This window comes from Sylvia atricapilla, chromosome 15 (genome assembly GCF_009819655.1).
Source record: "Sylvia atricapilla isolate bSylAtr1 chromosome 15, bSylAtr1.pri, whole genome shotgun sequence".
NCBI lineage: Eukaryota > Metazoa > Chordata > Aves > Passeriformes > Sylviidae > Sylvia > Sylvia atricapilla.
Window position 1 is genome coordinate 9,110,282 of NC_089154.1, and position 24,948 is coordinate 9,135,229.

Consider the following 24,948-nt stretch of genomic DNA (forward strand, 5'->3'; position numbering starts at 1 on the left):
AAGGACAGGCTGGAACAGGCAGTGCCAGTGAGGAGATGGGCCTGGAACCCTTGTCATGTGCTCTGAGTGTGTCACTTGTGTGCTGCTGCCAGTCGTGGCTCCTGTCCTTGTAGGTGCACAGCAGAGGAGTCTGCTCTGTGCTGGTGGTGGGATCCCATCCAAAACTCCTACACAGATGCAGCTGGAGTAGCTTGGTCTGTCCTGTTCTGTCTGGAGTATTTCACAGAATCCCAACATGGTTTGGGTTGGAAGAGACCTTAAAACCCATCTCATTCCACTCCCCTGCCATGGACAGGGACAGATCCCACCATCCCAGGCTGCTCCAAGTCCTGTCCAACCTGGCCTTGGACACTGCCAGGGATCCAGGGACAGCCACAGCTTCTCCGGGCACATTGTGCCAGGGACTGTCCACCCTGGGGCCTCCCAGGGAACAATTCCTTCCCAATATCCCATCTAAACCTGCCCTCTGCAGTGGGAAGCCATTCCCTGTGTCCTGTCCCTCCATCCCTTGTCCCAAGTCCCTCTGCAGCTCTCCTGGAGCCCCTTTAGGCCCTGAAAGGGGCTCTGAGCTCTCCCTGGAGCCTTCTCCTCTCCAGGTGAGGACCCCCAGTTCTCCCAGCCTGGCTCCAGAGCAGAGGGCTCCAGTCCTTGGAGCACCAGGGATGATTTCTCAGGGACAGCCCCAGAGAAGAAACACCTCTTCAGCTCCTTCTCACTTAAGCCTGTGAGGATAATTTTTTTTTGTATAAAAACCCAGCTGTGGCCTGTGGCATTCTGCCAGCAGATGCAACCAGTGGGTCTCACCATGGTTTGGGGTCCCCTCTCACTCACACAGGAGCTGCTGCCACACCTTTATCTCCAGCTCCGAGTCAGATCAGAGGCGGCCGATTCAGGACTAAGGCTGACCTTTCCCTCTTTACAGACAGCAGCCTTGGGGTGTGAGTGTGTGGGGCTCCTGCATGAGCCCTGTGCCCAGAGCAGGGCAGGCAGCAGCCCCTGAGCCTGGGAATGCGGAGCCACAGCTCCTAGGAAGCTTCCTTTGCCTCATGAGGAGATACTGGAGGTAAAACTTAATAGTCCATGAAATTTTCTGTCACTTGGGTTGAGCTGATGGCAAAGACCCACGTCTGAGTTCTGTGAAGGAATGCTTTGCCAGGGAGATGCTGGCTGGCTTGGATCAGATTGCATCCACTTGCTTACACCTTCACCCTGGCTGGCAGTGGGATCGAGGAGGGATGACAAACTTTGAGGCACTATTTGGAGCCCCTTGTTCTTAGGACCCTTGTTCAGAGGTGCCTGAACACAGCCTCCCCTCTCCAAATCCACCAGCAGCTGCTCAGCTGTGAAAGGGGTTGTCGGTTCTCCCTCGGTTCCCTGCCTTGCAAAGCCCCTGTCCCCCCGGCAGTGCTCCTTGTGATGCCACAGCAGTCACAAAGTAGGTCAAACACCATCTAAACCCTGGCTTGATATCCCTTGAACTAAATTCCTGCCCTGCCTGAATGTTCCCCACAGGGGGTTAGCACTCATGGCTTACAGGGAGCTAAGGAAGATGAGCAGCTTTGCTGGAGCTGAGTAAACAGCTCTGGGCAGCCCGGCCCCCTCCCCTGCTATAAACTGTAAACCCTGCAGCCTCCCTTCCAGTGCACAGCCACGGGCATCAGCCTGGCTCCACTGAACATCACCCCAGGCACTGGTTTGGTGGGAAGCACAAGAGCCCTGGGCACAGACAAGGGGCATCTTTGCTGCCTTCACTTCCTCCAGCTCTGACACACAACTGCTGCAGCCAAAACCTCCCCTCCACGCCCAGGCTACTTTTCACAAGCTCCTGCAGCCTCCTGCCTTCAAGGGCCCCAAGAGGAACAACAGACAGCTTCTACTTTTATTATTACAGTTTAACACAGTCTTGGACAGAGGAGAAGCAGCAGGAACCAACATGCAAAAGCAATTAAAAGTCCCTGGGGGCTTGAGGAAGAGCACCCACAGCTCAGCTCCTGTACCTGCTCCCAGCAGTGTCTCTGGGGGCCCTTTGCCTCCAGCTGCTGCTCCATTGTGCCCCAGAGTGGGACAAGGTCATGGCAGACACCAAACCTACACACACACAGAGGAGAGGACTGGCCTGGGATTGTCTCCATGAGTCAGGTCCGTTATCTGACTGGAATCCAGCACACTCCAACCAGGAGGGCGCCTTAATCACCACAGAACATCCTGAGCTGGAAGGGAGCCAGGAAGATTATCGAGTCCAACTTCTTAAACATTGTCTGTGCCAACAGGGAGAAGAGAGATCCTTCAGGAAGAGCTGCTGTCTTCCATAGCAAGTCAGAAGATGAAGCTCAGATATTTCACCACAAATTTCTTGTGTCAGAACTGGCATCTCTTGGAGCCAGCAACTCTCCTTAATGCCTGTGATGGATGTCAAGGCCAAAGATTTCCACAGCACCAGAGAAATCTTTGCCAACACATAAAAATGGATGTCTCCAGAAGGAAGAGGTGCATCAGGCTTGGCTGGCCCTTGCAGACAACACAACAAACCCCACCCACCTGGCGTGCAGAGCCATTATGTCCTCCTGCACCTCTTCCTTTGGCAGGCCTCCGCATCCGAGCCGCACGAGCTGTCCGAGTCACTCCCCGAGGATGAGGAGGAGGAAGGCTTTGACGTGCTATAGTTCATGCTCAAGACCCAGCCCAGTTTGTTGTGCAGCACCTGCTTGAGTCCCGGGGGCAGGGGCAGCACCTCCAGCGTGTCCACGTAGTCGGGCAGGAGCTGGCGCAGGCGGAAGCAGCACAGGTACTGCAGGGACGTGCAGCTGGTGCAGGACCGGATCACCTTCATGCTGCTCTTGGCTGCCGTCGAGCACACCATGGGGTAAAACTTCTTGTTCTGCAGCTTTGTGGCTGCCACCCCTGCCAGGGCACAGCAGCAGGGAGGGCGTGTTAGTTTAGACAGGGGGATCTCCCCTCTCCCACCTACCCCAACACATAAACTGCAAAGCTGTTGGGAAAAGCTTTCCATAAATCCCAATCTATTAAACAACAAATGTGACCTTCCTCCCACTCACTTCACACCTTGATCTTGTGCTTTCCCAGTGTTTTCTGCTGCAGCCAGACTCGAGTTCCTCCCACCCCATCCTTGGCTCTCACCTATGCACTTGCGGTTCTTGAAGAACGTGAGTGTCCCATGCCACGTGTCCAAATGCACCCCAATTATGGAGCCTTGGCCAAACCTCGAGGAGAAGTTAGTTTTGTCCCCTTTGTGATGCAGCAGTCCTGAAAACACACCCAAAAAATGGTATTCTGTGGAAAAACCTGTGCTCCAGGAATTCATCCCGACTCCCACGGTGCTGGTACAGCCTCACACAGTGCCAAAAACATCCCTGCATTTCTGGCCCCCGCCCTCCCATCCCAGAGTGGCTGGTGGAAAGGGCAAAGTTGAGGTTTTACAATTCCAGAGCACAGGGAGTAGAACTGAAACCCCAAGTGGTGATGTGACAGTAGTGCCCTGGCAGGGTCCCACACCAGGTCTAAGGGCTTTCAAAAAGTGGGCCAGGAGAGATGCTCTAAGGGCTGCAAGCAGCCAGCAGCTGCTCTGGTGTCTTTAATGAAGGGATTCACAGGTCTGGTGGCATCTCTTGTGCTACTGCTGCCCACCCAGACACCCTGTCCCTGTTAACCTGTGTAAGAGAGTCCCCAGCTGTCCTCATCCTTGCCCAGCAGGCTGCAGAAGGTGTGGCGGTACTTGTCCAGGTTCACATCTGATGTCCCAATCCCCACCATCTGAGAGGCAAAGCAGGGAGTAAGAACACAAGCTCAGTGTCTTTTCAAGGAACAAAACACAACCAAGATTCCACCTCCAGTTCTTCCCTCCCCTACTTGGCTCAGCCCAAAACACCCAGAGGGATTCGTGAAACCAAGTCAGAGGGTGGAGCTGAAGGCTCACAGCTCCAATTTCCTTTCATAAGCGAAGATGGCCAGCTAAACTGCTGGAGAAGGTCCTGTTCACAGAGTCACAGAATGGTATGAGTTGGAAGCGACTGTAAAGCTCATCTCATTCCACCCCTGCCATGGGCAGGGACACCTTCCACCATCCAAGGCTGCTCCAAGCCCTGTCCAACCTGGCCTTGGACACCTCCAGGACACCTCCTTGGACACCCTGTGCCAGTGCCTGCCCACCCTCCCAGGGAACAATTCCTACCCAATATCCCATCCATCCCTGTTCTCTGGCAGTGGGAAGCCATTCCCCCTTCTCCAGATCTTTGTCCCAAGTCCTTCTCCAGCTCTCTTGGAGCCCCTTTAGGCCCTGGAAGGGGCTCTGAGCTCTCCCTGGAGCCTTCTCTTCTCCAGGTGAGCACCCCCAGCTCTCTCAGCCTGGCTCCAGAGGGGCTCCAGCCCTCAGAGCATGTCCATGGGCTCCCCTGGACTCTCTCCAGCAGCTCCAGGTCCTGCTGCTGTTGGCCCCAGGGCTGGAGGCAGCTCTGCAGGTGGGGTCTCACCTGAGGGGGCAGAGGGGCAGAATCCCCCCTCCTGCTGCCCACGCTGGGGGCTCAGCCCAGCACAGGGCGGCTTCTGGGTGCTCACAGCCAGGCCATGTCCAGTTCTCATCCTCCAACACTGCCTGTCCTTCTCTCAGGGCTGCTCTCACTCCCATCTCAGCCCAGCCTGGATTGGTGCTTGGGATTGCCCTGACCCAGGTGCAGCACTGGCACTTGGGCCTCATTCAACTTTCTTTCCCATGGCCCCACTTCTCCAGCCTGTGCAGGTTTCTCTGGATGCCTCATCCCTGACCTCCAGGCTGTCACCTCCCCACACAGCTCGGTGTCAGCTCCAGTCTAGCTGAGGGTGGCCTGATCCCACTGTCCATGTCCCCAGCAGAGACATGAAACAATACTGGTCCCAGTGCCAGCCCCTCAGCAATGTCACTTGTCACTGGTCTCTGTTGACTCACAACTCTTTGTATGTGACCATCCAGACAATTCCACACCCACCAAGTGGTCCCTCTGTCAAATCCATGCCTCTCCAGGTTAAAGTCAAGGATGCCATGCAAGGCAGCAACAAATGCTCTGCACAAATCCAGGTAGATGAGATCAGTTCCTCTTCCCTCCTCCACCAACACTGGAACACCTTCACAGAAGGCCACTGAATCCCTTAGTGAAGCCATGATGGATGCCATCAATCACATCCACTTTTTCCATGTGCTGTTGCATAGTTTCCAAAAGGATCTGCTCCATGACTGCCAGGCCCAGAAGTGAGACTGATCAGCTTGTACTTCCCCAGATCTTCCTCATTTCCCTTTCTAAAAATGGGGGTTGTGTTTCCTCTTTTCCAATCACTGGGAACCTCACCAGATTGCCACAGCTTCTCCAATGTGACCGACAGTGGCTAAGCCACTTCATCCACCAGCTCCCTTAGATCCCAGGGATGCATCTCATCAGGTCTCCATGGACTTGTGCACTTCCATCCAGCCTCAAACCTCATCTACTGTGGTGGAATCTCATCCTGCCAGCCCCTGCCCAAAATCCTGGGCACTTCTGTGTGCCCCACACGTACCATGTCAGTGCCATACACCGGGGAGGTCATCTTGATCTCCCAGAAGTGCTGCCCCTCTGCCAGCTCCTTGTTGCCGCGGATGGCGGCCGTGCCACAGCTGTACTCCATATGGAAGTTCACCTTGCGGTTGTCACACGTCAGCAGTGTGGCTGTTGACTTGTTCAGGTCATCCCACACCCAGTCAAAATCTGTTGAGGAAGCACAGAGGGGACAAGGATGGGCAAAGACCCTCAGGGAACGAGCCCCAAGCCAAAGCACAGGCAGATGTTTGTTTTGAAGGCCTGTTGGTGGGTTTGTTTGTATTTCTCTTATTGTTTAAGAGGACAAATCTTAAGCTCTGCACATGAGAGAACTGCTTGAGGCCTGAACTACTCTGCAGTGTCCCACCAGGGATGGATCAGTGCTTCAAAGCTCTCAGCATTCACCAGGCCCAATTCTGGCTGACACTGGGCAGACCCTCCCTTCTCCCCACACTCCTCATGGGATCAAGGGGTGGCTCTGCCATGCCCAGGCTCTCTGCCCCAGCCCAATCCCACCCTGTGCTCTGAGCCAGGCACTGTGCCAGCCCCTGCAGGGATCAGGAGGGCCCTAAGCACCGGCTCTGTTTCACTGGGGCCTAAGCCAGACCGGAAAGCAGGTCCCAGAGGTGAGTGCTGACGCTGTAACAGCATCAGCCCTGAGCCTGGAAACACGACAGCAGGCACGGGCTGGTAATCCTCCTGTGGCCTCAGGATGTAAACAAAGGAATGCTGGGACAGGAACAGAACTCTGCAGGGGCCCCCCATCCCGAGCCCCAGGGGAGCCCCTTACACTCGTCCTCCTCGCCGCAGCGGCAGTCGCGGATGCGGTGCAGGGCGTGCAGGCTGGAGCAGTAGGGAGCTTCACTCTGGTTCTCACAGTTGCAGTAGGACTCTCCAGTCACAGGGATGGCGCTCGGGATGGAGGGAGACAGGGAGGAAAACTCTGGCTCCGAATCCGAGTCGCTGTGCTGCTGGGGAGAACAGGGAACACTCACTGCTGGGTACCCTGGGCGTGGGAGCTGGGCCGGGACATACCTCAGGCTCATGTCATGGCCTGGCCTGTCACACAGGTAGGCTGTGCCCATGGAATTACCCTGCTTTGGGACATGGATAGTGCCTGTGAGCTGCAGGGACTTCTCAGCACTCTGCAGTGACATTCTTTTGTGCCTGCCAGGGACATGGAGCTGTCACAGCAGGGTGACAGCCCAAGTCTGGAACACACAGATTTAGAAGGAAATTCTGTGCTAAAGCTTTGGCTTTCACCAGGCAGGTTCCAGCCATCAGCAGAGCTGAGCAGTACTCTGGAGAGGCTGTGAAGAGGCTGGGAGGCACAAGGAAGAGAAGGGAGAGAGGGCAGAACAAAGGGAGCCAGTTGAGCAGCATGGCTGCAGCTCCTCAGGACAGACAGGCCCACGGGGAAGCCAGGGCAGGATTAAAGGGCTTTTGTTTACTTTCATGAACACAAAAACCTGATTTACTGCTCCCCAGTGCCAAGAGACCAAAATGATCCTGGACTGGACACAGAGTCACACCCCACTTTCACTCCTGTGTTATGGTGTTGCCTGAGGGACTCTCTTATCACTGGTTGCAGAGTTTCTCTAGGTTTATGTGCTGCTCACATCCACCTGCTTGTTATTCACCCCCATGGTCAGGGATATTTAATGACAAAAATCCTTTAAACTCACATTCTTGCAGCCGTGTAAGACAGGGAATTGAAACTACTTAGGTTAACATACCTACTGCACAGGCATCCTTCTTTGGCCCTGCAGACCCAAGAGCTTGGGTTCTGTCTTTCCTAACTTCTAACTTTCCCAGAAAGTTAGAAATCTTAGAAATCCTGTCATTCCCATGACTGCAGAGAGAGAAAGGGAGCACAGTGCCTGGGTTTGGACACTGTGCTCTGGCAGAGCCTCCTGGCTTCAGTGTGGCTCTGAAGCTCCTGAAGTAGCTCCTTGTATCCCCATCACTCCACAGGGAACTCAACTCACACACTCAAGAATTAGGGAAATAGGGAAGGATGGCAGAGGCAAGGCAGTCACTCCTTGCACTGTTTTGCTGTCTCTGTATGAACACATGGGACATTGTGTTCCCATGTCCAGCACACCTGGACACCTGGTTCTGAAGTGAGGTTCACATTGCCCAGCAGGAAATGTGAGAAAATTTCACTCTGGAGACACTGCCCTGCAATCTCCACCACATCCCCTCATAGCCCAGGAGGGAGCACAGCCAGCCAGATTAGGGAACCAATCCACTTCAAACACTTATCTAGAGCTCTACTTACAAAAAAAAAAAAAAAAAAAAAAAAAAAAAAAAAAAAAAAAAAAAAATTTAAAAATATTGTATGTACTTTATGCATGACACACCCATTCTACGCTTGAAAAAGCATTGAGCTTAGCATCAATACTGACCATTACTAAATCCTTTCTGCTTTTGGCCAGCTCAGACCTGGTGTCAGGGATAGGAGAACGCCCCCCGTGCTGCCCAGAGCCCCCCAGGCCCAGCCTACCTGCCCGTCGGAGTCGTAGCCCCAGCCCCGGGCCCCGGGCCGGCCGTCGGCCTCGCGCCGGACCCCGCTCAGGACGAAGTGCCAGGCCCGGCTGCTCCGCGGGCGCCGCGCCATGCCGGCCCCGGACAGGTAGGCTGGGGAAAGGAACACGAGGTTACACGTCTGCCACAGCCGCTCCCTGCCTCACCACGCACCCCCAGGGGAGACCAGCATGAGATCAGCCAAGGTTCCATCCACGTCAGGAGCCTCTGCAAACTTCAACCTCTTTCTCCAGCCAGGGTCAACTTCTCCCTGTGCCAAGTGTTCAACTGAGCCCTAGAAATGATCCAAATATCCAGCAGTGGTGGCAGCGGCTGCCCCTCTGCAGGAACTGAATCCAGCAGCTACCTCTCACCTGGCCTGGGAAGCTTCAGGGCTGTCAGAATCACAGAGTCCTCTGGGTTGGAAGAACCTTCAAGCTCATCTCATTCCACTCCCTTCCACCAGAGCAGGCTGCTCCAAGACACAGCCTCCCTCATGCCCAGTGACCCTCCAGCACCTGTCCTGGCTCTGACCCCCCTGCCACCCGTCTCCAGGGAAGACTGTCCACCTGCAACTGCCCTCTGATGGAAGAGTTTGCTCTCAGTGCTTGGAAAGGAAGAGAAGCCACTTTCCTGCTCACTGGAGGGAAACCAGGCTTGTGACAGACCTGTCCCAGTTTGCCTCAAAGACAACAGGCAGAAGGGAAGCAGCGGCCTGTCTCCAGCCCAGTAGGGATGTTGTCCAGAGACAGATTTCACAAGGCTCCTTCCCTGTGCACAGCCTGACAGGCCACACCAGCTCCCAGCTCCCACACAGGACTATTGCACTGGATGTGACAGGGAAACCTCAGCTTCCAGTCTCATCTGCCTGAAGCTTATCTTTGCAGGATTCAACTCCCCACCAAGAGGCACCCTCAGGGCTGTAACCCTTGAACCCTCTCCCTCTGCTCAGCCCTAAGCAAGAGCCTGCCATAAAGCACCTGGCACTGTTCCTCCTGTGCCTCAGTCCCCAGTGGGACAGCAGCTCCCAGAAAAACAGGCCAGGCCAAGCCACAGCCAGCTGTGCAACTGCCCATGGATGCTTTGAAAGGCTCTGGAAATCTCACCTGCTGAAATCACAGGGCTTGCACAGCCATACTGGAAAAGCACCTAAAACCAAAACAGAAACCCCTTCTCCAGCTTTGTTGAGCACCTATGGCAGCCCAACAGAGCCTCTCTGCTCCCCCAGGCCCTAAGGCTGGGGCTTAGAGTCAGCACAGAGATCCCACTACATGATCCAGCACTGATGGCAGAGTCAGTCATGGAATCATTATGGCTGGAAAAGATCTCCTGGATCAACGAGTTCAGCCATTCCACCAGTACTGTGAAGGCTACCACTGGCCATGTCCCCAAGTGACACATCCACACGGCTTTCAAATCCCTCCAAGGATGGGGACTCCACCACTGCCCTGGGCAGCTGTGCCAGTGCCTGACCACCCTTCTATGAAAAAGTTTTCCCAATAACCAACCTAAACCTCCCCGGGCACAACTTGAGGCCGTTTGCCCCTGTCCTGCCCCGGCCCTTCCAGGCTGTCCCCTCCTGTCAGGGAGTTGTGCAGAGCCACAAGGTCCCCCCTGAGCCTCCTTTTCTCCAGGCTTTCCCAGCTCCCTCAGCTGCTCCTGGTGCTCCAGCGCCTTTCCCAGCTCTGTTCCCTTCCCTGGACACGCTCCAGCTCCTCAATGTCTGTCTTGACCACAACTGCCCCTAGGAATGGAGATGTCTCAGCAGTGCCGGCAGAGGGGACGGCCACTGTCCCGCTCCTGTTGTCACAGCAGCAGCGCTACAAAAACGCGCTTACCCCTGAGGGCCCTGCGTCCGCTGAGGCCTTTCCGAGGGCCCCAGGTGATGCTGCGGCGTGACCCGCGCTGCCCCAGCGCTTTCCCGGGAACCGAGGGGCTCGGGGGACCCGGCTCAGCTCTCTGGCCGCGGAGGCAGCGGCTCCACCGAGGGCGGCCAGCGGAGCCCCGGTTGTCCCGGCAACTGCGGCCCACCGGACAGCACCAGGCCAAGCCAGGCTAGGCCACCGCGCTTAGGTCGCACAACCCCGGCCCGCCCCGAGCCAAACCCCAACCCTCGGCTGTCAGCTCCGGCCCGTCCCCCAAGCCCACAGCCCACCTGCCCGGCGCTGCCCCGGCCCGGCGCCGCGGCGCTCTGACCTACTTTCCCCTCCCGGGACATAAACAATCCGCTCTCGGCACCGTCCCCAGGCGCCCATTGGCTGTGGCCGCGCCGCGCGCCTGCACCGTTGGCTGAGCGCGCTGTCACTCACAGGTGGAGGGGGCCGGAGGGGGCGGGGTCTGAGAGAGCCCGGCGCCATTGGCTGCTCTGTGTGCCAATCGCCAGAGAGTGGCGCCATTGGGCGACCGCTCGCGAAGGGAAAGCACTAAGCCCATTGGCTGATGCCAGGGGAGCACGAGAAGTGGATTGGCTGAGAAGCTCCGGCGGGCAGGTTCTCCGGTGGGAGCGCGGCCGGCGATTGGACTGAGCACCTGTCAGTCCGAGGGGGCGGGGCCGCGGGCCGGCGGAAGACGGAAGCGGGCGATGCGGGGAGGCAACATGGAGGAAACGGCCGGGGGTGAGCGGCGGAGTGGCCGCGGTCTGGGGGATCCGGGGTCTCGGCATGGCGGGGCCCTACTCGCCTCTCCGGGGACGTCCCAACTGGAATGATCGGGCCCAGCGGGGGTCAGGACCCGCTCGCGCGGAATTCCGAGGTGCTCGGGCCGAGCCGGTGCCGCGGTGTTCGGCCCGACTCCCGCTGAAGGGAGCTCCGGGCCGGGCCGGGCTTCCATAGGCGGCGGGCACCGGGTATCAAGAACTCAGAGCGTGAGCCTTGCCTCACTCTCTGGCTCTCGCGGCAGACAACGCCGAGTACCCGGGCCCGGCGTGGGGCTGCCCCTGTCACCGGACGGTGTCCCGGGCGCTCCTCGCTGCAGGGCCTCGTCTCGCCCTCCCCGGGCCATTTCTCACCCCCTCCCCGTTGTGGAGCCCGTGGCCTTTACCGTCGGCGGAGGCGCGGATGAGCTCTGCCATGGTGCGTGCGGGCTCCATGCCGCCGGTGCCGCTCTGCTGCCGGGCCAGCCCCGGCGCCTTGAGTCCGTGCCCGGTGGTGTCGGGGCGCCCGGAACGCGGTCCCGGCTGGGCGGGTGCTGTTTGCCGGCTGTGGCTGCAGCGCCCCGCTGCCCCTTGTGCTGCCGCGGGCCGGGGACACCGGTCCTGAGTCCTCCCTGCTCTGGGGAGCTGAGCCCAAAGCAGAGCCGGGAGCGCTGACAGCACAGCAGGGAATGGAGGGAAGGGACTGGCAGGAAGCGACCGGTGTGGCATGGAGGAAGGAAACGCCAAGAGCCTGAGCTCACCATCAGCCTCCGGCCATGCCCGGGCTGAGGCTCATGAGCCCAGTGCGTGATTATTGCTCTGCTGCCCAATTACCACTTAGGTCATCGGGACAAGCTTTTGCTCCCCACACTTAGTGTTTTATTGCCATTGTTCTCATTGTCCCTTTTCTGATGACAAAAAGCCTGTGGCACATCCACCTCTTCTGACCCAGTGCCTTACACTGAGGGCAGACCTCACTGGAGCTGCAGCTCTTCCCGAGAAGCAGCTCTGATTTCTGCTCCATGTGACAGGGACAGGATCAGGGAACGGCTGGAGCTGTGTCGAGGAGGTTTAGGTTGGATATCAAGAGAAGGTTCTTGCCCCAGAGGGTGCTGGCACTGCCCAGGCTCCCCAGGGAATGGGCACAGTCCCGAGGCTGCCAGAGCTCCAGGAGTGTTTGGACAGTGCTCTCAGGGATGCCCAGGGTGGGATTGTTAGGGTGCCTGTGCAGGGCCATGGTTGGACTGGATGATCCCTGTGGGTCACTCTGGCTCAGGATATTCCATGATTCTGTGATCTACTTGCAGAGAGAACCAACCTGGCCGGGGTGCGGCACATCCTGCTCGTGCTGTCCGGGAAGGGCGGCGTTGGGAAGAGCACCCTGTCCACTGAGCTGGCCCTGGCACTGCGGAACGCTGGGAAGAGGGTGAGTGAGGATTTGGGGTGCTGAGCTCTGCCTTTTCCCTTCCAGCCTTCAGCTGGGCTGGATTTTGCCCAGCCTTTCCATATAGGTGTCCTCAGTGGGCAGCGTGTGGACTGTCTGTGAAAATGTAATTTGTGATAGCATGATCCAGTTCAAGTAACTGGATCAGGTACTGCAGTTGTTTATCTTCTCTCTATTTTATTAAATCACTCAGTATTTGTTGTAGAAATGGGCACTGGGACATGGCTTTGCTGCTTTGTGGGGTGAAGTGGGTGAGCTCAAGGACTCTTAAAATTGGGATAAAAAGAAGCTCTGTGGGCAGGAGACAGGCTGAATCCTCTAAGGATCTTTTTAAAGGCTCTGTGCAGCCAGTGCCACTTGAGTTCCGGCATAAAGCACTTGGAAACACCCAGGAGATGCTCCCTGGGGAGAAGGAGGTCAGGAGGGATATGAAATTTAAAGCATTTGTGTTTCAAATGTGGCTGCTGAGCTGCAGAGGCTGTTGTGGAAGTGCTGTGAGCAGCCCAAATTCGGGTGGTCGGGGATTGCTGGGCCCATCTGAAGGGCTGTGCCTGTCCCCAGGTGGGGATCCTGGACGTGGACCTGTGTGGCCCCAGCATCCCCCGCATGCTGAGGGTGCAGGACAGCGCCGTGCACCAATGTGACAGCGGCTGGGTGCCCGTCTTCGTGGGCCAGGACAAGGCCATCGCCCTCATGTCCATCGGCTTCCTGCTGGAGAGGCCGGACGATGCTGTGGTGTGGAGGGGACCCAAGAAAAATGGTAACACTGGGGTTTGCTGCTGCTGAAACCTCCTGTGAACCCTCCTGGAGAGGTTATTTCCTGGGGGAATGAAGCTCCTTTTACACAAGGATGGGTCGAAATCGCTCAGATGGGGAGAGTGCAGCACTTGTGCTGACAGCTTTGTCCTCTCTCCCTGGGGCCCTGTCCCATGGCTCCCAAGCCACCTGCTGAAATCCATTGTGGTTTAGGTTTTTTTTATCTGGCTCTTTGATTTCCACAGCTTTGATCAAACAGTTTGTCACTGATGTGGCCTGGGGGGACCTGGATTTCCTCATAGTGGACACACCACCGGGCACATCTGATGAGCACATCTCCACCGTGGAGGCCTTGAGGCCCCACCAGCTACTTGGAGCAATCCTGGTCACCACTCCTCAGGTAGGACGCAGGATGGAATTCCTGGCGGGCAGCAGGTTTGGAGGGGGGAAAACGCACCCCAGGTTTGCACAGGGCTGTCTGTGGGTGCTTGTTCTAGACATCTGCTCTGGGCCACAGTCAGCGTGGCCAGAGGGATCCCCAATTCCTGCTGTTCCCCCTCAATTCCAGGCTGTGTCCGTGGGGGACGTGAGGCGGGAGCTAACATTCTGTAGGAAGGCAGGATTGCAGATCCTCGGCATCGTGGAGAACATGAGCGGCTTCGTGTGCCCCCACTGCTCTGTGAGCTCTCCTGACCTCATTGTCCAGCCTTGGGGCTCTTGTGGGCTCTTCCTTGGGGTAGTGGGGTGCTGAGTCTTGGGTGGAGAACTGGGAAATGCCATGAGGGTGATGCTGTGAGCCCGGGAGAGGAGACGCTGCCAGCTTTGGGCTCTGCTCTCCTGAGGAGCACTGGGAGAGGGCGGGGGCACAGGGAATGCCTGGGGCTGGAGGGTGGAGGGGAGCTGGCTCTGCTCAGGGCCTGGCAGCTCCTGCTCTGTCACACAGGGCTCTGGCCTTCCTGACTCACTGCTCTTCCTCCTTCAGGAATGCACAAACATCTTCTCCAAAGGGGGAGGTGAGGAGCTGGCCAAGCACGCCGGGGTGCCCTTCCTGGGTGAGTGGCCTTGAGCAGAGCTCTGCTCAGGGCTGATCTCGTGGTGCTCTGGGAGGGCTGAGCACAGAGAAGGAGCACCCACAGGGGCAGGTGGGCTGGGCTGTGAGCCCCAGGCACCTGGGCAGAGCTGCAGTTTGTACTTTGCTTCTCTGCCATCCAGACTCCTCACAGTGGGTTCCTGGCCCTGCTGGGGCAGAGAAGGTGATGCCAGCAGCCTGCTCTGACTGCTGACATCCCGGTGACAGTGTAAACAGGCCTGGAGCTCCATGAGAACATTGTTGAAGTGTCTGGAGCCTTCCTGAGAAATGGGAGCTGAGGGCTCAACCCTGTCCCTGGACAGGGCTGGGATCAGGTGGGAGAGCCCCTCTCATGGTGCACCAGGGTGGGGTGGGCTCTGGGACCCAGAGGAAGTGGTTGCAGGTGAGAATTGTCTCCTGGAGAGCTCAGGGAGGGCAGTGGTGGCTCTTGCCTGCCACTTTCTCTGGAGTTGAGTGTGTTTTTTATCCCCTCGCTGCAGATCTTGCAGAGCTCTCACTCTCCCCTGTCCCACAGGCTGCGTCCCCCTGGACCCCCAGCTCAGCCAGAGCTTGGAAGAAGGCAGAGACTTCATCCAAGAGTTTCCCAAGAGCTCTGCCTTCCCTGCCTTGACTCACATTGCCCAGCAGATCTTGGATACATCACAGAGGAGCTCCTGAGGAGGGTGTGGAGCTGGACTGGTGCCACAGTGGCAGCCTCAGCAGTGGGAAGGGGATGCAGGAGCTGTTTTAACTCAAACTGTCTCACTGGGGTGTGAGGGAGGGAGGGGGAGCACAGATTACTGCTGCTGCTGGCAGTCCCAGAGGGAAGTAGCCGTGTCCCCTCAGACTCAGAGAGACTGGAGCTGCAGTGTCAAGTGCTGTGCTTCCCTCAGCATTCCCACATGGCTCTGATCACCTGGATCATGGCTCCATGTGCTGCTGCCCTTGCCTGATGGATCACACAGGACTTGCTTCAGTGGCTGGGTCATGCTGTGTGCTCCCATGTGGAGCCAGGCCAAGCCCCTGTGCTCGGAATTCTCAGCTCACTGGCCCCTGATGGGCTGGGGAGGGCACAGCGTGGGCTGGGCTGAGGAAACACCTTCAGGAGCTGTGTGAGAGCTGCATCCCATCGTGCTGGAAGCCAGGCCTTGGGCCTTCCAGGCTTGTGTGACTCAGGAATATTTTTCAAGGTTCCAGGCAGTAAACACTTTTTTAAAATGCAAGTCTGCAACTTCTGTTTCTCCATGGCTTCAGGCCTCGCTGTATCTTTAAGTCTTGGCCCTGCACATGCATCAAGGTGCTTCTTGCTTTTCCCTGTTTTCCTTGCTGGAATTCAGCTAAATCTCTCCTGTAACAGTGTCAGGATTCAGCCTGTCCCTTGCCTTGCTGTGAGCCAGCCCTGGCAGCCCTTCCTGGGATGCTTTGTCCCAGCTGCTCTCCAACCCCAGCTTGGGGCTCCTCTGTCCCCAGGTGGTTCCTGCTTTGTTCACTTCCCAGTGTCCTGTTCCCTTCACCTCTTCCCATGGGCTGCTGCTCCCATGGGGCTTGTCCTCCTCTGGCAGGCTTGAGTTGAGCTGGGGAAGCAGTGAAGGTGGTGGCCTTGCATCTCATCTCCCTCCCTCTTGGACTGAGCCCCTCATGCCTGCCTCCCTCTCCACCTTTGGGACTCACCCTCAGTCAGGTTTTGGGAAGACAGGGGAATCCTGGATTTCCACAAATGAGGCTGGATTACAGCAGGCAGGCACTGCCTGGAGGAGAGCAGGAACAGCATCCAGCCCTGCTCTTGCTGCACAAGGACCCACACCCGAGCAGGTTTCCCCTCATGCAATTTTCCAGGAAAATTTTGTCTGACCTTTGGACACTTATCTGGGATTTGGAGAGCTGGGCAGTAGTGCTGGAATCTGTCGGGGCTCTTGGCTTCTGTGGGTAGCTGGGCATTTCTTGCTCCCTCCCTGGGAATGTGCCACCCACCCAGGGCCTGCAGGAAATGCTGGGAGCCCCCAGGGAGCTGGAATCCCTCACCCCGAGGGGCTCTGGAGAGAAATCCCAGCTGTGGGCAGCATGAGCTTTAGAAAAAACGTAACTTACAAGGTGGGTTGCAATAGCTCCAAAGGTTTATTTGTCTGCTGCCATTTATCAGGTGAGCAACGAGTGGCTTTCTGTGCCTTGCCTACACCTGCTGCTGCAAGGAATCATTACAGCAAGTCCTCTGCCCCCTTCCCTAACCTCGGGGAGCTTTTAGGATTTCTCCACTGCTCCATGGCAGGAAAACACTATTTTTTTTCTCATTAAAGTCCTCCCTGGGCAGGGCTGCCCCTTGCTGTGGCTTGCAGGGCTGGGGGTGCAGCATTCCCCCATCCAGAGATGCTCCTACTGTGAGCAACCATGCTCTGCCCTGGAGCCTGCTATTTAAATATTGAAGGACTGAAATACTCAGTTTGAAGCCCAGGGGGGGCCGGTGCCCATCCAGCATCTTCTGAGCAGGGCGGTGGCTGCTGGAGGCGTCGGCAAATCTCCGTTTGTCTGGAGTGGCCACAGAGCCCCGGGCTAGAGCTGCTGGTGGCTGAGGGTCCCTGGGAGGGCCAGCCCGGCTCAGCAGTGAGCAAAGCTCTCCTGGGCAGTGTCACGGAGGTCCAGCCCCGCCAGGCCCGGGGGCTGCAGGCAGGTGAGGTTGTTGTAGGTGTAGATGGGGACGTGAGTGTCGTCCCCCTCGGCCACCGACTGCACAAAGCGCGGCACCACGGCGGGGTGCTGCAGGGAGAAGTCCCGCAGGCCCTTCAGGGAGCAGTTGCAGTGCCAGTTGTTGCCCCCCAGCCACAGCTGCTCCAGGGTGAAGGGGGGGCACAGGAATGCCACTGAGAAGGTCTCCAGGGAGTTGTTCCTCAGGCTGAGGTACCGCAGGTTGGCCAGGGGGAAGATGATGCTGTTGTCCAATGTCTCCAGCTGGTTGTGGGAGAGGTCGAGCCAGAAGAGTCTCTGGAGCGGGCTGAAGGTGTCCTGGGAGATCTCCAGGAGCTGGTTGGAGGAGAGGAAGAGGTACTCCAGGTTGCTCAGCCCTACGAAGAGCTGGGGTGAGAGGTGGCTCAGCTTGTTGTGCTTCAGGTCGAGCTCTAGGAGCTCGTGCAGTTCGCTGAAGCTCTGGTCCTCGATGACAGAGATGCTGTTGTGCTGCAGGAAAAGCCGCCGCAGGCTGGAGAGCCCGGAGAAGGTGTTGGCCCGGATCCTGCCCACACAGCTGTGCTCCAGGTGGAGGCTGTGCAACTTGGTGACCCCCTTGAAGACAAAGTCAGGCAGGACCTTGATGCAGTTGGCAGACAAGTGCATCACGGCCACGTTGTGCAGCCCCAGGAAGGCCCCGGCCCTGATGTCCTGCAGCTGGTTGTTGTTGAGGCTGAGCACCTCCAGCTGCCCCAGCCCCTCGAAGGTCCTTTCCGCCAGGCTCCGGATCCGGTTGTGCCCTAGTTGCAGCTCCTCCAGGAACTGGAGGTCCTTGAAGGTCCTGGGCCTCAGGCTGGTGATGGAGTTGGTGGACAGGCGCAGGACGTGCAGGCTCAGGAGGCCCAGGAAGGTGTCCTCATAGAGCGAGACCAGGCGGTTGTGGGACAGGTCCAGCCAGCGCAGGGACTTCATGCCCACGAAGGCGCGGGGTGCGATGGCGTTGATCTGGTTGTGGTTCAGGTACAGCTTCTGCAGCTTCTGCAGCTTGACGAAGACATTGATCTTGATGCCCTTGAGCGCATTCCCACTCAGGTCCAGCTCCTTCAGCTCGGTGAGGCTGCAGAAGAGCTGGTGCTGGAGGTAGGGCAGCTTGTTCCCAGCCAGGATCAGCTCCCTCAGGTTGGGCAGGTCATGGAACACCTTGTCAGGCAGCACCACCAGCGAGTTCCAGCCCAGGTTCAGGTACCAGAGGTTGGAGAGCCCGGCAAACAGCCCTTCCTCCACCTTGCTGAAGTGGTTGTTGTTGAGGCTGAGGGACACGAGGTTCTGGGTGTGCAGGAAGGTGCGCGGCGCCAGGTGCTTGAGGTGGTTGCGCTCCAGGTGCAGGTGGTAGAGGCTGCGCAGCCCGTGGAAGGCGTGCTGCTCCACGGAGCCCAGCTGGCTGCTCTGCAGGTCCAGGAAGTCCAGGGCTGACAGATTTCTGAAGGCAGAGGCCGGCAGCTGCGTGAAGTTGTTGCCGTCCAGCCACAGGGCTTTGGCGTTGGGGGGCACATCCTCGGGCAGGCGGGTCAGGTTGCGGCCGCTGCAGAAGACGTTCAGCTCCTCGCTGTAATCGTCCAGGCTGCAGGCGCAGGGGCTGGGGCAGCGGGGGCTGTCCCCGTCCCCCGGCTCCTTCGGGGGGTCTCCCCCGGGCGGCTGGGAGGCGGCAGCCAGCAGCAGGGCCAGGGGGAGCAGGAGGGGGATGCCTGCTGGGGGGTGGAGGGAAGGGGACACTGTCAGTGCACGGCTGTGGCTGCCCTAGGGGACACCTTGGGGACCCCTGGGCCGGGTGCCCGCACCGCTGGGCTCGGTGGGGGGTGGAGGGGGTCACTCCCAGCCCGATGCGCACACCGGGCAGCTGCAGGAGTTTTCAGAGGCTGGATCCCTTGGGAAATGGTCCAAGATCCCACCCCAGTCTTGCCACAGCTCTGACCCCTCGGGTGCAGGGACCCCCTCAACTCATCTCTGTATTGCAGCGGCAGTTTCTCCCTTTGGTGGGGAAAGGCCCCAGACCCCTCTCCCCCGTCCTCCCCAGCTGCCCCCTTTGGGGGGTCTCAGCACCCCGGTCCCTGCCCATCTCTGCCCTCCCCATCCAGGTTTGGGCTCTGCCCTGCAGTGCCCGCAGCCCCCCAGGCAACCCGGGAGGCCCCAAAATGTCTTATTAGCAGCGGAGGAGGAGCAGAGTAAAGGGTGACTGGAGTCTGAGCGTGTCCCCCCCAGTCCCTGCCTGTCCCCCCAGCCTGGCCGAGGGCAGTTCCAGCCTCACCTTTGCCTGCGCTCATGGCGGCGGGCAGGGCAGGGCTCCTGCTCCCGCTCCCGCTCCGCTCTCCGGCCCCTCCGACTGCGCAGGGATGGATGGAGCAACCACCTTGACGCCTGTCCAGCCGCCCGCCCGGCCGGGCTTAACCCCACTGCTGCTGGCCCGGGCCGCGGCTGAGCACCGGGGCGGTGACAGCGACACTGGGACGGGCTCCTCGCTGCTCCCCCGGCTCCGGGACTGCCCGAAAGGGCAACTCGGGAAAAGGGCATGGAACGAGATGTCCGGGAACCTAATGGGGGTCCTGCCAGAGATGGGGTTTGTGTGGGCTTTGAGAGTGGAGGGAGGAATGGGGTAACCTCACAAGGTGGCCCAGCACTGTGCCTGGAGCTCTTGGAGGGTCTGAGCAGCAGAACTCTCCCTTCCCTGCCCTGCTCTGCCCCGGGATAAGCCCTGGCACTGGGTTCTCACTTTCCATCAGGACACAAAACCCACATGCTGGGTCTTGGAGCATCCATAGGACACAGGGATTAAAGGTTTTGGGGATCAGCCTTAGTGTGAGATGGGCTGAAACACCTGAGGGTTGATGGTGATGCAACTGGGAAATGACTTGGGAAACGGGAAAAAAAACTTCCCTGTGTGGCACTAAAAACCTCGGGGGCAGAACCCTCGGTCCCTCCTGGGCTTTTTCCCGTTTTCCCTCCTGTCTTTCCTTGTGGATGGGGATGGTGCTGAGAGCTCTACCCCCTGCTCTGCCCAGTGCTCCTGTGCCACAGGGGAAACACAGCAAAGCCAGAGTGCCCCTGGTGAGGTGCTGGCTGTGGGGGTCCCCTACTGTCCTGCCAGTCCCCCATCCAGTGGGATGAGGGTGGGTGATGCTCCAGGGCTGGCAGATCACACTCTGCCCCTGGCAGCTCATCAAAACCACCCTGGGGAGGCCACTGACCTCATCCTGTGTCCCAGGTTATTTCCCCACCAGGCTCCAGCACAGGTTCTGTGGAATCTTTTACCAGTTTCCAGGAAAGAAAATGAAAGAAAAAGCCCCAGCAAGAGGAGCCCTGTGGGCAGCAGCAGCCAGATAGAAAAGCCATGGCTAAACCTTCCCCTGTCCTGGTGGCCCCACTCCTCCCTGGAGCTGCACCAGGCTGGCAGCACTGACACCCACCCCTCCAGGAACAGGCATCTCTGCCGTGGGGTTGCTCTTCCCAGCCCTGCTTCCCCCAGGCTGCTTTGGGAGGTGCAGGGGGAGCAGGGATTCTCTCCCCCCACTATTCCCACACCATGGGCACCACACCACGCTCCCACCTCGCCCCTTCCCATGGGAAATTCCCTGGCATTTCCCCAGCTCACAGGCCACACCTCTGCTCTTCCCCAGGCACTGCCATGCCCATGGGAAGAGGTGTTGCAGAGAGACATCCAGGCTCCAGCCTTGCCACCTAACTTTCCCACAGGCTCTGTTTTCTCTCTTCCCTTTTGGCCTCTAGTGGAATTCTCCTCCCCCTCTATTTTAATCCTGTCTTCTGGGAATTTATAGATCAGGAGGGAGAAATGAGGGATAGGGATACATGCACCCACTAATAGGCACTGAGCACATATTGACACAAGGTGTAATCAATCTGGAAGCCAAAAAGAGCTGAACCAGCACAGGTCAGCCAGCCAAAACCCACAAAACCTCGTTGGGAAGTTTAAACAAGCCTTGCCTGCAGCTGGGAGCAGGTTTATCCCTGCCCTCCAGCAGCCCTTCTCAGGGAAATATCAAATGAGATGCAATGGGAAAATAAGGAGGATAAATCAGGAAATCCCTTCCCAGTGTGGTTGTGGTGCAGAGAGGAGCTGGACCCATCTCCACCTTTAGAGATCCTTGAGGCATCTCCTCCAGCCCTGTCTCCACCTCTAAACCTCCCTGGCAGCCTCTCCTCCAGATGTGTCCCATCTCCTGTGGCAGGAGATGCTGGGACCCTGCTGGTGTTGGTCCCTGCACCCCAGGCCCCCCATCTGCCCAGTGACCCACAGCTCCACAGCCACCGTGGGGACCTGGGTTTGGGTCCCCACCATGGGTGTCCCCTGGCCCGTGTGTCCCCAGCCAGTGTGGAGCCCCTCGTCTGATCCCCCCACCACCTCAGCTCCAGCAGATAAACTCCCTGGCTGGGACCAAAGTCTGAGTCCCTCCCCTGGTTGCCATGGAGAAGGCTGTAATGGTATTAGGAAAAGCAGCAAAATAATTCAAAAGTAGTTTTTAAACCTATTTAAACTCTAAGGAATCATTTACCTTCCCCAGCTGCCCTCCTGTGCCTGCAGGAGCTTCCCTGTCCCTTTGGGTGGGACATGCCACCAGCTGTCCCTGTTCTGTCCCTGGGCTGGCTGAGCTGCAGAGGGGACAGTGCTGGGCCACCTCTTCTGTGGGACCCCAGGAGATCCCTGGTCCATCCCCACCCCACCAGGGTGAGTGACCAGGGCCACCAGCAGGGACAGCAGCCACCCACTGAGCCCTGAGGGGAGCAGGGAGGTGACACGTGTGGCATTGTCACAGCTGAGTTAGGGAGTATTTTTAGCAAATCTTGCCAAATATCGTCCCTGTCTGGAGGAGAGCATCTCACGTTGCCAGGGTAACCAGAGCTCCTGCTCCTCTTTCAGGACCAAAAACGTGCCCAATAAAGAGAGGAGGGGAGACACCAGCACCACGGGGCTTGTGCCACTCTCCTGGGGACACCAGCAGGAACCAAGCCCCAGGAGGGACACTGCCTGATGCTCACTGACCACCCACGTTTCTGGTCACCCTGCTCCCTGCTACTGGAGATGGGACTGGGGAGTGGTGGCAGCTGCTGGTAAAGGTCCCCATGGGGATCTCTAAGTGCCACCTGCTGTCCTGCCATGGCTGCAGAGCCTCGTGTTCCCACATGATGTTCTGGCAGCTCCCAGGGATGCCAATTACTGCCCTGGTGGCACATCACCAGCACCAGCCTGGCCAGACTGGTTGGACTGGGAGAGGTGAGGACGTCCCCAAGACATGACTCAGGGTGGCCAGAGCCATTGCTGGAGGCAAAGATGGGAAAATTCCCAAACACTGAGGTGTGGGGAAAAGAGGGGGCCCTGTGAGTGGGGATTTGGAGGGAATGGCAGGAGAGAGCAGTGGCTGGCAGGGTGAAACCGGACTGGGGGAGTGAGCAGAGGGAAAGGAGGCACCGTGCCCAGCTCATCCTGATGACAGTGCCAGGGTGGGCAGGGAGAGGGGAATGGGATTTTCCATGTCCCATATCAGCTCTCCAGCCCTGCACATGGGCCTCGTGCTGGATGGAGGGAGCACAGCTTTCCTCCTGTCCGTGATCACAGGGCCACAGCCCCACCCCATCTGCCAGGGCCTCCCTGCCTGCCCCATCCCAGCTCTCCTCCCAGCCCCGTGGGAAGGCACCTGGAGATGCCAGGGGGTGACAAATGGGACATGGGGTGGCAGTAGGTGCAGGCAACCCACACACACAACAGCTCCTGGGCTGCATCACAGGAGGGGTGTTCAGCAGGGCAGGGAGATGATTCTGACCCTCAATCCCCCTGGAGCACACAAACATCCACCCCACGGGGTCCTGGGACAGGGCAGACCTGGATGGGTCAGAGCAGGTCCAGCGGGGACCCTGGAGATGGCTGGGGGCTGGTAGGACCTTTCCTGTTCCTTCTGGGGAAGCTGAGGGAGGTTCTGCAGCTCCCTCTTCCTCTTCCTCTCCCTTCTCCAGGCTGGGAGAGCTGGGGCTGGCCAGCCTGGAGAAGACCTTGTGGCAACTTGAGGGCTTGGAAAAGTGACACAGAAAAGCTTTTCCTCCAGCCAGGAGAGAGAATGGCGATTTTAAACTGGAAAAGGATGGATTTATGTTGGATGTAAAGAGAAGATGTGCTGGCGGAGGGGATCGGTGGGAGCCAGAGATTCCCCATCCCTGAGCAGCAAGGCTCGGGCACCTCAGGCAGTCAGGGTGCTCCGCTGGCATCCCGGAGGAATTTGTCACATCCGGGAGGGAGCGGACGCAAATTCCCTTTGCTGGCGCTGGAAGCCAGATGGAGCCAGTCACTGCGCTAAGGCTGTGCCGAGAGCTCGGGGGCTGCTCCCCCGCTCCGCTCGGGGTCCCCTGGGGGGCACAGGGCCGTGTGTGACCCTGCGAGGGCTGCGGGACAGGTGACAACAAACAGCGGGCTCGGGCCGGTGGCTGCGCGCTCCAAAGCTTCCCCCCGAAGTCCCGTGGATTTGGGAGCGGTTCCATCCCTTAAAGCCGCATATATTTAAGGTGTACCTGGCAGGGAGAGTGAAAAACCCTCAGCACAGAGCTGGGATCTGGGTCGGGTGGGGTTGCGTGGTTTAGTCCGGAATGGTGGTGCAGATTCCGAGCTGCAGGGACACCCCAAAACTTCATTTCTCAGCCCGAATCTGCTTTTTGTGGTGTTGCCGGGGGAGGACAACATTGGCTTCGTATTCCCACCCCATGGAAAAGCGGTCACTGTCATTGCTGGTGCCGGCACACAAACCTGGCGCCACACAGGTGCTTTGGCATAAATAACGCCGTGTTTGCGTATGTTAATCGTCCTCTGCCGGGTTCGCTGCGGCTCAGGGAGCCCCCGTGGGATGGGTGGGGCTGTTCCCCCCCAAATCAGGGTCTTGGGGTCCGGGACAGCACCCCGGGACTGTGGGATGGAGGTGCCCATCCTTGGGGTGTCCATGTGGAGCTGCTGCTCAGCTCCTCCGTGTGCCCGAGCCCCCGGCGCCGTGGGCAGGGTGTGAATTCGGCTCCGCGCTGGGTGTGAAGAGACTGTGAATTCTCATCAACACTTTCATTACCTTAATAAAATTACTTCAGGTCTGTTAAGTTTGCAGAACAGAAACAAGACGTAATTGCACGGTTTGGTCGCTTCTCCTTCCCCTGACCCCCTGAAATGCTCAGCCCCTGGCTCTGGCCCCTGTGCACCTTCAGCGAGGGGCTCTGGGGTCTCCTCCAGCAGCCTGGACCAGGTGAGGAGCTCAGCTTGTCATGGAGCTTCTGTCAGGATGCCCCTCTGCCTCTCATCTGCTGAGCTTTGACAGATTCCAAGGAGTTATTCAGAGCTCCGGGTTTTTTTGAACATTATATTGTCAAAGCTCTTTTTTTTTTTTTTTTTTTTTTTTTTTTTTTTTTCCTGTGGGAGACAGATTCTTACCTAAACTCACCCACTCTACAGAAATAGCAGCAATAATAAGCCTGAAATGAGGAGATTAAGAGCTGGGATTCATTTTAGAATCATGGAAGAGTTTGAGTTGGAAAGGACCTTTAAAGGTCTCCCAGACCATCTGATTTTACCCCTGCTCAAGGTTTTCCAGGGTTATCTACTCTGCCCTGCACTCCCTGTTACCCTCACTCTGACCCTGGAGATTCCCAAAACACTTTTAGTTGTGGGATTTGTCCCATTCCAGCCTGGCAAGTCCCAGTTTGGAGCCAGCAGCAGCACCCAGATCAGAACAACCCAGATTTCGCACTGTCTGGGCTAATCCAGGCTTCTTTCAGCGCATGCTTTGCTTTGAAACATTTTTTTCCACACAGCAGCTCTGATGTGAGGGGATGAATTGGGAAAGGTCTTTGCTGCCACCCACAGCTCTGAGATCCTGGGACCTTTTGGGCAGCTCATTGGCATGGGAGGTTCGAGGACTGCAGAGATGAAAAGGAAGTTTCCTGGAAGAAAACCAGATGCTATGGGATGGGCGTGGAGGAGTTGGTTGGTTTAGTGGGTTAATTATTGGGTTAATCAGACCTTGGAATCATGGAATGAGTCCTGGAATGGTTTGGGTGGGAAGGGACCTTACAGCCCATCCAGTGTCACCCCCTGCCATAGGCAGGGACACCTTCCACCATCCCAGGCTGCTCCAAGCCCCATCCAGCCTGACCTGGGACATTTCCAGGGATCCAGGGGCAGCCACAGCTGCTCTGGGCACCCTGTGCCAGGGCCTCCCCACCCTCCCAGGGGACAATTCTTTCCCAATATCCCATCTAACCCTGC

The 24,948-nt window shown here is 58.0% G+C and overlaps 3 protein-coding genes across 7 annotated transcripts; 1 reads left to right on the forward strand and 2 right to left on the reverse strand.

The window, feature by feature from the left end:
* Positions 1-1,865: 1,865 nt before the first annotated feature.
* On the reverse strand, positions 1,866-10,374 carry SPSB3 (splA/ryanodine receptor domain and SOCS box containing 3). Of its 3 annotated transcripts, none has more exons than XM_066330064.1 (7): positions 10,288-10,374; positions 8,068-8,201; positions 6,352-6,529; positions 5,542-5,729; positions 3,669-3,771; positions 3,139-3,264; positions 1,866-2,901 (listed from the first exon to the last, which is right to left on the reverse strand). In XM_066330064.1, the coding sequence occupies exons 1-7, from the start codon at positions 10,340-10,342 to the stop codon at positions 2,555-2,557; spliced, it is 1,131 nt and encodes a 376-aa protein (XP_066186161.1). In that variant the 5' UTR covers positions 10,343-10,374; the 3' UTR covers positions 1,866-2,554. The 3 variants fall into 3 exon arrangements, with proteins under 3 accessions (XP_066186161.1, XP_066186160.1, XP_066186162.1); XM_066330063.1 differs by having other exon boundaries at positions 6,352-6,532; XM_066330065.1 differs by having other exon boundaries at positions 6,352-6,532; positions 10,243-10,331.
* Positions 10,375-10,529: 155 nt separating this feature from the next.
* Positions 10,530-15,206, forward strand: NUBP2 (NUBP iron-sulfur cluster assembly factor 2, cytosolic). 3 transcript variants are annotated; one of them, XM_066330073.1, is made up of 7 exons: positions 10,534-10,702; positions 12,027-12,145; positions 12,725-12,923; positions 13,165-13,319; positions 13,488-13,598; positions 13,902-13,971; positions 14,524-15,206. In XM_066330073.1, the coding sequence occupies exons 1-7, from the start codon at positions 10,669-10,671 to the stop codon at positions 14,664-14,666; spliced, it is 831 nt and encodes a 276-aa protein (XP_066186170.1). In that variant the 5' UTR covers positions 10,534-10,668; the 3' UTR covers positions 14,667-15,206. The 3 variants fall into 3 exon arrangements, with proteins under 3 accessions (XP_066186172.1, XP_066186171.1, XP_066186170.1); XM_066330075.1 differs by lacking the exon at positions 13,902-13,971 and having other exon boundaries at positions 10,530-10,702; XM_066330074.1 differs by lacking the exon at positions 13,488-13,598 and having other exon boundaries at positions 10,530-10,702.
* Positions 15,207-16,084: 878 nt separating this feature from the next.
* IGFALS (insulin like growth factor binding protein acid labile subunit) lies at positions 16,085-18,967 on the reverse strand. Its single transcript, XM_066330406.1, has 2 exons — positions 18,952-18,967; positions 16,085-18,394 (listed from the first exon to the last, which is right to left on the reverse strand). The coding sequence occupies exons 1-2, from the start codon at positions 18,965-18,967 to the stop codon at positions 16,581-16,583; spliced, it is 1,830 nt and encodes a 609-aa protein (XP_066186503.1). The 3' UTR covers positions 16,085-16,580.
* Between the last annotated feature and the right edge of the window lie 5,981 nt (positions 18,968-24,948).

Bases quoted from the DNA above. Each gene is read 5' to 3' on its own strand.
- SPSB3 (XM_066330063.1), bottom strand. From the start codon at position 10,342: ATGGGCGCCTGGGGACGGTGCCGAGAGCGGATTGTTTATGTCCCGGGA. The intron at 6,533-8,067 runs GTAGGCTGGGCC...TGTTCTCCCCAG, and splicing joins GCTACGACTCCGACGGGCAG to CAGCACAGCGACTCGGATTC. The intron at 5,730-6,351 runs GTAAGGGGCTCC...CTTCCTCAACAG, and splicing joins CTGCGGCGAGGAGGACGAGT to ATTTTGACTGGGTGTGGGAT.
- NUBP2 (XM_066330073.1), top strand. From the start codon at position 10,669: ATGCGGGGAGGCAACATGGAGGAAACGGCCGGGG. The intron at 10,703-12,026 runs GTGAGCGGCGGA...ATCTACTTGCAG, and splicing joins CATGGAGGAAACGGCCGGGG to AGAGAACCAACCTGGCCGGG. The intron at 13,320-13,487 runs GTAGGACGCAGG...CCTCAATTCCAG, and splicing joins TCCTGGTCACCACTCCTCAG to GCTGTGTCCGTGGGGGACGT.